Source organism: Sorghum bicolor, chromosome 2 (assembly GCF_000003195.3).
Source record: "Sorghum bicolor cultivar BTx623 chromosome 2, Sorghum_bicolor_NCBIv3, whole genome shotgun sequence".
NCBI classification, from domain to species: Eukaryota; Viridiplantae; Streptophyta; class Magnoliopsida; order Poales; family Poaceae; genus Sorghum; species Sorghum bicolor.
Window position 1 is genome coordinate 63472575 of NC_012871.2, and position 11605 is coordinate 63484179.

General features: G+C 45.2%; 1 protein-coding gene across 1 annotated transcript; it reads left to right on the top strand.

Moving 5' to 3' along the window:
- Positions 1569-4376, top strand: LOC110433186 (transcription factor bHLH130-like). Its single transcript, XM_021454973.1, has 5 exons — positions 1569-2646; positions 2822-3342; positions 3425-3490; positions 3611-3679; positions 3999-4376. Exons 1-5 carry the CDS (start codon positions 2067-2069, stop codon positions 4068-4070), a joined length of 1308 nt encoding a protein of 435 aa, XP_021310648.1. The 5' UTR covers positions 1569-2066; the 3' UTR covers positions 4071-4376.

Consider the following 11605-nt stretch of genomic DNA (forward strand, 5'->3'; position numbering starts at 1 on the left):
TGAAGAGTGTTTCTGCTACTATAAAAAATAGAACGTCAATCAAACGGCTAGAATCTGAAGCTCCTTTAGAATTAGCTGTGTTTGCTAGAATAGGCCTTGTTTAGTTCCAAAAACTATCTAAAATTTTTCAAGATTTCCCGTCACATCGAATCTTGTGTCACATGCATGAAATATTAAATATAAATGAAAACAAAACCTAATTGCACAGTTTGACTGTAAATCACGAGATGAATCTTTCGAACTTAGTTACTCCATAATTGGACAACGTTTGCCAAATAAAAACGAAAGTGCTACAGTATTTCAACCCAAAAAATTTTAGGAACTAAACCAGGCCTAACTTGCCTAACTTTCACACGAGCTTCGGACTCTGCTATTGGCTTTCACCTGTTGTTTTCTAAATAGGTGGAAATAAAGAAACATTTCATAGCTGTTCCAAAGAAGATAGAGAGTAAATGTTTTATAGTTATTTGAACCATACAACTTATAACTTTTTTTATAACAATTCTTCTATGAATCAATATCATGCATGGAAGTAGTATTCAAACAAGTAGTATACAACTATTCAAAATTGCACCATGAATATAAAATGTTAATGGTTGTCATATATTCGTTTGTCCAAAAAGTTATGACTAAAAATAATGTTCGCTGATTTAACAGGCCCGAAGTTTTAAAAGTTTACGTGCAATCTCGTTACAACACTAAACATCTGTGACATGAGAGGATATCCCGTAGAAAATATTTATGTTATTTAAGAAATGAACATTTTAAAAGAAAAAAAAGAACTGCAAGACAGTTCCGTGATTCGGTCTTACCCAACTACTGTATGGGGCGACTGATCTTGATTCGCTCTTACCGAACTATCATCGGGAGACTGATCCTCACCCTAACCAAAAAACGAGAGCATCCACACCCCCGTGACTGATCTCAGAGTACAGTCCCGATCAGCATCAACACGGGAGTGGAGTACTTTCTAGTGCCTCGTAGTAGTATTTAGCTATTGTTAATCTCGAGATTAACTTTTAGCAGCAGCATGGAGGAGATATCTTTTTTTCAGGTGTCAGCGAACAGAGGGAGACGATTGGCGCAGCCGGGGATGCTACACGCGGGCAGATCCCGCAGCCTCGCTTGCGCTCATGTGCACGCCCTCGTGAACCGAGATTTTCTCTTCCCTTTTTTTTCTCGATTTCTTTTTCTCGTCTGCTCTTGGTGGTCCCGCGGCGGCTCCTGGCTGTGGGGGCTCCACGTTAGTCATGTGGAACGGGCCGGGCCGCAGGATGTTGTTTTGCCTGGGCCTTCGGGTAGAGACCCGAATCTCCTCGTCCTCCTGTTCCTGTCAGGCAGGGGCAGGCTACAGAAATATTTCTGCTCAAATTTCCTTTTTGAGAAACAGATTTTGGTCGAATCACTTCCAAAATCGTCACTTCGGTGCTAAAAAAAATTCAGTATTAAGCAGCCACGAGGTAAAGAATTCTCAAAGCTAAAAAAAACTTCAGTAGATATGAAAAATTTACAGCTAGTATTAAGCAGTGAAATTAATGAACCCTCGCAGCTCGCAGGTGAGAGAGAGAGAGAGAGAGACAACACTGAAATCGAAATTTAATTAATAAAGAGACCCAGTACGGCGTGGCCATGGCAAAGCGGCGTCGCAAAGGAGGTTCCCCTGCCCGCATGGCCGCGGGGGCGTCGACGAACGACGAGTGCCCCAGCCACGAGGGCGCTTTCGTTTCTTCCGGTAACTTCCGCGTGACACCGTTATAAATAGCGCCGAGCTCACCCCCCACATGTTAAACTGCTACGCCCACACGCCTCCCCAGTCAACACACCTCAGCTCGCGAGCTCTCCTCATCTACACACAGTCCCCGACGCCCGCCCGCCCGCACCGCTGCGACTGCGACGCCCCGACCACCCCCCACCTTCCCTGCCTGCCTTCTTCCTCCTCCCGTCCGATCGGTTTCACTTTCACCATTCACCGTACGCGCGCTCCACCCGCCGCAATCGTACTGGCGCGTTGGACAGGGAGCTAGGCGGCCGGGGTTGATTGCAATTGGGGGAGGCGGGGGTGGGTGATGTACGGCGCGCCGGTGCCCAAGGACCTGAACCTGCCAGCAGCAGCCCTGCCGCAGCCGACCACCAGGGCCGGTGCGAGAACGCCACCGCACCAGCAGCAGCAGATGAGCTCCCCGGGACTGCTGCGGTACAGGTCGGCGCCGAGCACGCTGCTCGGCGAGGTCATGTGCGGGGATCAGGACTTCCCCGCGGCTGCGGCTGCGGCTGGCGGCGCAGGGGCAGGGCACGGACCACCACCGGACCACGCCGCCGCCGCGGACAACGTCCTCGCGCGCTTTCTCGCCGGGCACCACCACTGCTCCGAGGCCCGGGACTGCAAGCCTCCCCGCCCCGCCGCGTCCGCTCATCACTTCATGGACGAAGCCGCCGCCGCCGCCGCGTCCATGGCCGCCTCACAGCAGCAGCAGCTCATGTACCAGTCGTCGCAGCAGCAGATGGCCGCCATGGAGGGGTTGTACCGCAACGTCAGCTCCGGCGGCACGGAGCACGGTGCGGCCGTTGGCGGCGCCGGTAACAACAGCCTGATCCGCCAGAGCAGCTCCCCCGCCGGCTTCCTCAGCCACCTGAACATGGACAACGGTAATTGCTTTGCTGGGGCCTCTGCCTCGCCTTGTACTACCTTTTTTCTTTTCTTGGTCTCTCCAGAAGTAGTAGCATCCCAATCATGCGCTAGGCGCCTAGCTTTCCATTTGCGGAGCGGCGAACTGATCGCGACCGATTAATGCGCCGCCGCCGCGCGGCTTGCACCTTGCAGGGTACGGGAGCATGCTCCGGGCGGGCATGGCCGGCGGCGGGTTCAGGACGAACGGCGCCGTCAGCGACGCGCGGCTCAAGGGGCAGCTGAGCTTCTCGTCCCGGCAGGGGTCGGTGATGTCGCAGATCTCGGAGGTGGGCAGCGAGGAGCTCGACGGCGGCAGCAGCCCCGAGACGGCGGCCGGCAGCAACGGCAGCGGCGCGCCGCGCGGCTACAGCGGCATCCCAGGGTACACGATGGGCGTCTCGCCCGGCGCCTGGACGGACGAGCCGTCGCCGTCGCCGACGTCCGGCGCGAAGCGCCCCCGCGACTTTGCTGGGCCCGTGCCGCAGAACGTGCATCAGCAGCCGCTGGCGCCGCAGCTCAGTCTGCCCAGCGGCAACAACGGCGGCGGCAAGCCGGCGGCGGCCTCGGCGGAGATGGCGGCGATCGAGAAGTTCCTGCAGTTCCAGGACGCCGTCCCCTGCAAAATCCGCGCCAAGCGCGGGTGCGCCACCCACCCGCGCAGCATCGCCGAGCGGGTTCGTGCCCTGGAGCGTGCAGCCATCTGCATTCTAGGCTGCTACTACTCTTGAAACTGATTCGCGTCGTTGTCGCTGTCAGGTGAGGAGGACGAAGATCAGCGAGCGGATACGGAAGCTGCAGGAACTCGTGCCCAACATGGAAAAGGTAACAAAAACAGTGAAACGTCACAAGATTTTTTTTTTCTTTCCCTTTTTCACCTCTGATAAAACAGTGAACAGAACAGCGCAAGATAAACTGACGACCAGTTATTGTTGATGACTGCAGCAAACCAACACTGCCGACATGCTGGATCTGGCTGTGGACTACATCAAGGATCTTCAGAAGCAGGTCAAGGTAGTATATGCCCACATCCAAAAGCAGTTTTTTTTCTGCCGAGGCCGCCGCTGATGGCCTGATATGATAGGAACTTGAATGCACGATTCAGTTATCGGGTCGCCCTGAGCCATCCGAAATGCTTCCATCAAGTAGATTTGCCCTATGGTTGACGGCAGGGGTAACTTAATTCAAGCCATGCTCCTGTCGGCATGGACAATAGTGTTGGAGTAGCTTAAGAGCGTGTCCAATTTATTAATGAGATGGTATAATACTCGAATGTCAAAAGGCGTCCAAATTCTGTTCATGGTTGCTCATGGTGGTCTCTCGTTGGTTCCAGGTGCTGAACGACGGCCGCGCCAACTGCACCTGCTCCGCCGGCAAGCTGCTGCAGGACCAGTTCACCAGTTAGCCGCCGCCTTTTCTCGGTGCGATGCGATGCGATGCAATGCGTGGCCATGGCCGCAAGGCCTGACTGACGCCTCCGCGCCGGCAGCTCGCTTTCTCCTCCTCGTTGAAGTTGAAATAGTACCAGTGTACTACTTGGTTATTACATATAGTTTTACATGAGGAGGTAAGCATCGTAAACAAGGATGGATATAATATGGAATTGAAATGAGAGTAGTCTGTACATGCAAGTTCATTAGCAGGCAGAGCAGGACCCGCAATGTTATAGTGATAGCTGCAAGCTCAATTAGAGTTGGTTCTTGGTACAACACAAGGCGTGGTGACAGTGTGTCTTTGTCTTGCCCCGTCGTTACACCGCGTACGTACTACCAGCACATGCATGCACCCAATCCAATCCGATGCATTGCGACTATTGTGTCTGTCTGGCTGCGTACGTGCAGCGGTGCAGGCAGTGTCGTCCAAATGCATTTCCCTTTACGGCAAGCCTGCGGCCTTATTTAACAGCAACCTGGTCGATCGTCCTCATGTCTCTCGTCCAACAATAATGGCATCGTGGACTAGGAGCATCGCCTCCTCGAGCAGGCGCCTAAGCCCTTTACCAGTAGATTTTTGCGACACCTACTGCTGGTTTATACATTTTCACGCGCCAAACAGAATTTTAGGTAGGTTTGTTTCGAGCAGGAGTTTGTGGGTCGAATGGACCCGAACACAGACAGGTTCAGTGAACAATACATGTACGAATTGTCCTGTCTCGAGCTGTATGTAAAACCGCACGCCTCATCCATCTATGCACCCCAGAAAACCGCGGGCGCTTGCGTGGCGACTCTAGCCTGTTTTCCCACGTCGATCCGTCGCGTGCACGGCGGCGGCGGCCTTTCGCGTCCGGTTCCTGATCCGCACTTGACGTCGCGTCGAACGGATCGATCGACAGCCTGGTCCCGCCTGCCGACCTGATCTGGCGGGGGATCGGGGTCGGGGGTCACACTCCCGGAAGTCCGCTTCAATTCGGGACCTCAAACTCTCAAAGAACGGCGATGGAGGTATGGAACGAACCGCAAAGAAAAGAAACGGCGGCGGCCCCGCGCGCTCGCTTGCTTTTCTCGTCGCTTCCGTTCGTCCTCGCTGCTGCCGTGCCGTCCCCGTCGTACCAATGCATATATTTGGCGGCTGGCCACGCCGCCGTGCAACGGTTTTCTCTTGGCCTTGTTTAGTTCTCAAAAAATTTTCAAGATTTCGCATCACATCGAATCTTTGGTCGCATACATGAAGCATTAAATAAAGATAAAAATAAAAACTAATTACACAGTTTACCTGAAATTTATGAGATGAATCTTTTGAGTCAAGTTACTCCCCATGATTGGACAATGTTTGTCAAATAAAAACGAAAGTGCTACAGTGGCCAAAAAAACCAAAATTTTGCCAACTAAACAAGGGCTTTGTTGATCGCTTTCCCCGGTGATCATCATCGTGCAAAGGAAAGCGAAAGTGCAGCATCAGAGACAGATCTACAGTGGGCACAAGGGCTGATTTTTCTGGGTTAGATTTGTGGCAGAACCTCCTGAATTAATTGGCCCACATGCACCCATCATTATCTCAAAGACTTCTGATCGGCGTGCACGAGTTCCAAATGACTCAAGAAGTCTGTCGGGTGCCCTCGGAGGACCCCGAATCATCCACGTTTTAACTCATACAGGATCAACATGGAGTTACCACAACATTACAACATTTGTTACAAAAATAACTTACATCAGAGTGCGGAAGATTTATAACTTAATTTACAACATATGATGAAGTACAAACTTAACTAAATTTTTAAAAGGTGTGTAGAGTAGCGAAAGCATCCTAAGTGAAGCTTCTAAGGTAGGAGAGGTGGATAAATCACGTCGCGCCCACCGACATGACCTCCATTAGCAGTCTAAGTCAGCACCTGCAACAGGGGTTATAAAACCCTGAGTACGAAAGTACTCAACAAGACTTAACCGACTAGAAAAGAGGTGAAGACTCAGATATGCAGGCTATAGGGATTCAAGGTAAAGCTTTAGCAAGATCAAAGCATTTCTTTTGCATAAAAGCTTACTAAGAGTAAAACCTACTTTCAAGTTTTAACTCAAGATCATCATTTATGACTAATCAAAACTATTATCAAACTTTCATAAGTAAACCATATCTTTCTTATACCAAGATTCACTTATTACTACGATGATGGTACGAGGATTGAGGCTCCATATCCGAGAAAACACGGCGATTCGAATCGATTAAACCCAGCTGGGGATTCAGTACCACACGACATATGTAGAACTTAATCTTGCATATGTCAACCTTTTCTATAGATCCTCCCATACAAGAACGGGTCCAGCGTCACCCGAGAGTACAGTACACCACCATCCTACAGCCAATCTAGATGTTTCCCGGTCATCTCAGATCCGTAAGGTGGGTACACGCTACTCTCGCCATCTCTCCACTCCCAGTACGCGGTTAGCCGTTCTCAAGTATCGGAATAGCTATAGGTAAGGCTTACCGCCGCATGTGGGCTGTACTCAAAGGTCTCAATCACAACAGGCCAATCAACGGTACGGTCCTTAATCGACACAGTTGGAGACACTACTTTAAGACTCCATTCTTAAAGCAAGTCCACCGACCGGTCTCAAGTTTAAACATTATTAACCATAAAAGTATTCCACAACAACCCTTCAAGCTTTCTCATTTGAAAACCTATCTAATAAGCAGGGCTAAGCATACTAAGCATTTTCATAAAGCAGGTATCAAGGTTAATATGGAAATCATCAAGGTAGATAATGCAGCAAATATGATTCACTCAACTCCTATTCACCTAATGCATCATATTAACTCAAGTGATATAAATAACTTTATGAAAATACAAGGATAGGGTTTAATGTCCGGGGCTTGCCTTGACCGGAAGGGAAGTTCGACAACTCAGCAAAACCCGAAGGATCCACAAACTCGGAAGCAACCCACTGAGGATCAGATTCCTCTGGAGCGTAGTCTACACGTAGAAGTGCATATGCATGATTAATGAGATGCTCATGATATGATAAAGACAGGTTACATGTTCTTGGATGATAACAACAAACATAACTACCTCGAGTACAACTTACCTTCATGGTATAGAAATAAACTAATCTAGCTATCAAAACATAGATTACTTCTAAGCAAATTTTATCATCTTCATTAAGCAAGGTTGTGTAGCTATCAGACAACAAAGATTATTTATATGAAATAATCTATAACCAGGGAGCATATCATGCCAAGTACCCACTGGTTATCAATCAATCCCAAAGATCAATCAAAACCTAAAATGATTAGGCTTTCTATTTATCTTAATAAACTCTTAATTAAATATTAATGACAGTAATTAAGTATTAACATCAAACAATAATTAAGTGCCAAAGGTCATTAAGATTAATGACCTCAGGTCATCACACAATTCCAAAATCACTCAAATTCTAATTTGGAAATTAAGTTACTCATTATTTAAGTAAAGGCTAGCTAAAAGCAAACAATTCTATTTGCACACATAACCAGGACAGCAGCATATACACAACTTCATTCAACCATAATTAGAGATACAAGCATCCAACAAAGGTGATATTAGGCTTTCTGGAAAGCTTATATAATTTTCTACAACTTTGTTATTATCTTCGAGAACTGATTTAATAGATAAAATAGCCAAACAGTATGAATAAACAATTCTGTCCAGACCTTGGACAGAATCAGACATTAAGCTTCATACATCTATAACCAGAGTTCTAGATCACCAAAATTCATGATCCATAACATTTTGGAAAGCTTATGAAAATTACTACAATTCATCTTTTATCATGAAAGCATAATTCATAAGTTTAGTAGGTTGAAATTGCACAACTACAGAAACTGATCCAGGATTTGACAGAAAGAAACCATTTCTGAAACTTAAATTTAAACAGGCATAACTCAGAAACTATAGGGCCAAATGCCACCAAAATTTAACACCAGCTAGATACATGAATTCTATACAACTTTGTTATAGACAAGTTTCATATCCAACATTATTTACCTAGAGCAATTCATAAGGTTCCAGAAATTGTCGAGAAACCACTAATATTTGAATTATAAAGAAATAACATTTTATTTATGTTCCAAACTTGAACCTGGGCAAAACCCAGCTTACTAACAGTTGTAATACATCAAATAGATACTAGAAAACATCATGGTCATCCCTAAATAAATACCTTTCATGTCTTTATTAATTTATTTAGATAAATAGACAAAGTAATAACCATATATCAAAAGTACACAGTAAATTCTGAAAAAACTACAGAAGCTCATATATGCTCTCCAAAGTCTACTGTATAAATTTCATGCCATTTGGATAAGTATAGCAATTTCCATGAAAAAGATAAATTTCCATCACAATGAAGCATGTAACAACAAGATAAATAAGAAAATTGACATTTTCTACAAACACATAGCTAAATTATGTATCTATATGATATAACAACCTCATATAAAGGCATAGGAACCATATTTTACATTTATTTATTTTTAGTTTAATTGTAAACTATTTAATAAGCACTAAACAAGATAAATTAATAACTTAATCATATGTCATCCAATGAATCTAAAAACTTAACCACAGCACACACACATAATCATTAGCCTACCATAAAAGTTTCATCTTAAAAGAAGCTATACAGCAATAGATATGAATTTCTCCCTTTTAAGCATAATTAAAAGACATAATTCATAACTAATTATTTTACTATAAAACATAGTCAGTTCCATATTTTTAATAAAAACTAGACATTTCAAGGAGCACAACAAAATTTGGTTCACCAAAATTGGAGCTACCAAACTCTAGATATGAATTTTCAAAGATTCAACAAAACATCTACAAACAAGTCCTTATAGCACTATTCACCTGAGTCACAGTCTGTGCAATTAGACCCCTGGAGAACTTCCAATTGTTGCGCGTGGTCCCTGGTCGCGAACTGAAAACAGGGGAGCTCGTCGGAGATCGCGGTTTCGGCGTTGGGGTGCTCGTCGGCGGCAGAGGAGCAGCGGAGGAGCTTGCCCGGACTAGTGCGCACCTGCTGGTGGCCGTAGCTTGTCCCGCAATGGCTCGAGGTGGCCTGGCCACGTTGAGGTGCTCCTCGGCGGCGTTTTTGGCCTGAGTGGAGGAAGAACGGACGTAGCCGGGGATAGAAATGGTTAGAGCTTGCACCAAGGGGCGCAAAAACTGGGGTTGAAATTAGGGGTTTTTCTTAGCTATTCCCTTACCACCCTCCTTAGCTAGGGATTAAACAACTATCACAAGCACGATAAACACACTTTAATTCCCTAAGCACAATCAACCAAAATAAACTTATTTTTAAGTTGATGCATAATGATGTGCTTAACAATTATGCTTTGCAATGCTTATGATGACATGATCCAGTTTTAGTATTCGTAACATCAGGGATGTTACAGCCCTTCCCCCTTAACGAAATCTCGTCCCGAGATTTTCAGGGTACTAAAACCCGTGGGGTTAAGTAATGGAAAAGAAAATGTGTCAAGCACATTAACTTCTGAGAAGTTCATAAAACAATTACAATTGGTCCGAGAATTACAACTAAGATCAACAGAATGTTGTAATCAATAAGAATGTTAGAGAATTCATAAGAAGATATGGATCTCCAAATGAGCTTCCAAGGAGAATGAAAGCACACTAACTGTAGACTATAGCGGAGCATGACCAGAGATCCCGATGTTTAACGAGCACCTAGTAGTATTTCCTTATGGCTGCAGTCCACAGGAGACTACAAGGTTCGACGCTATAACGTGATCACGGATCATGGTACCTACTATAGAGTACGGTTACAATAGCTTTCAATGACCTATGTTGGTTATCCAAGTCAAGGGTTTTAGGTAATTTCCACAAAGATATGGGCATGGGTTCCCATGATAGGGCTCAAAGAGCGAGGGCACCTTAGTTGTGGGGCTATAATGGATCATGTCCATAACCTCGATACCTGCACGCGCCCAGTAGAAATTTGTGTCATCTGAACACACAAAAGACTCTAGGTTCCGACGCGGCACCGTGGTCACGGGACATGGCACCACTATAGGGCACCACAACAATAACCCATGTCTCACAATCCCAAGAATGTAACTGAGATCAAAAGTCGATCACAATCACAAGGTGTTTAGGGAACTCAAAAGGACAAATTTGAATCCCTAAGGAGTGTCCAAAGAATGAAACACCCTAATTGTGGACTATAAGGGATCATGATCATATACTTTGATAACAATGAGCGCCCAGCAGTATTTCCTCATGGTCATGAGCCATAGGAGATCCCAGGTTTTGACATTGTTACCTAAGTCACAAGTCATGGTACCTTAAGAGAACACAATCATAGTGACATTCAATCAACAAAAATGTTGACAAAAGATATCAAGGAGGTAGCATGTGTCCGAATTAGATGAAATCAAGGAAGGTCACATGCATAACAAATGAATCAAGGATTAGGATCTTATGGAGTAAAAGATTATCAATCAGTTAACGAAACCTGGTACATGATGAGATTCATCAATAAAACAGCTATAACGAATAATAACTGTTTTTGAAGCATAAGGAGGGGCTTTTAAGTATCATTATATTGTCATGTTATGCTTGATATGCAATATGCTCGTCCTATACGTCTTTACAACGTTAGCTAGGAGGTAACTACTTATATAGGGCATACTTTATACATTATCTTTATTGCTCTGGACGGAATGTTGCAAGACTTTTGACAAAGCATTGTTGGAGTAGTTTGATTCTTCACTCGGCTTGTTGAAGAAAAATTGAAGTCCCTTTCAATGCCTTCTATTTGAGTCGACAGAAAGTCTTCGTAGAACGGGGACAGCAAGCATAAGAAAAGTTAAGGAGCATTTATAAGTCGTTATCCTCAAAAACTTTTAATTTGTAAATTCCTTTTGAAGTTTTTCACAAGTAATGTTGCAGAACATCCATGTATGAGCTCTGATACCAGCTGTGGCAGAACCTCCTGAATTAATTGGCCCACATGCACCCATCATTATCTCAAAGACTTCTGATCGGCGTGCACGAGTTCCAAATGACTCAAGAAGTCTGTCGGGTGCCCTCGGAGGACCCCGAATCATCCACGTTTTAACTCATACAGGATCAACATGGAGTTACCACAACATTACAACATTTGTTACAAAAATAACTTACATCAGAGTGCGGAAGATTTATAACTTAATTTACAACATATGATGAAGTACAAACTTAACTAAATTTTTAAAAGGTGTGTAGAGTAGCGAAAGCATCCTAGGTGAAGCTTCTAAGGTAGGAGAGGTGGATAAATCATGTCGCGCCCACCGACATGACCTCCATTAGCAGTCTAAGTCAGCACCTGCAACAGGGGTTATAAAACCCTGAGTACGAAAGTACTCAACAAGACTTAACCGACTAGAAAAGAGGTGAAGACTCAGATATGCAGGCTATAGGGATTCAAGGTAAAGCTTTAGCAAGATCAAAGCATTTCTTTTGCATAAAAG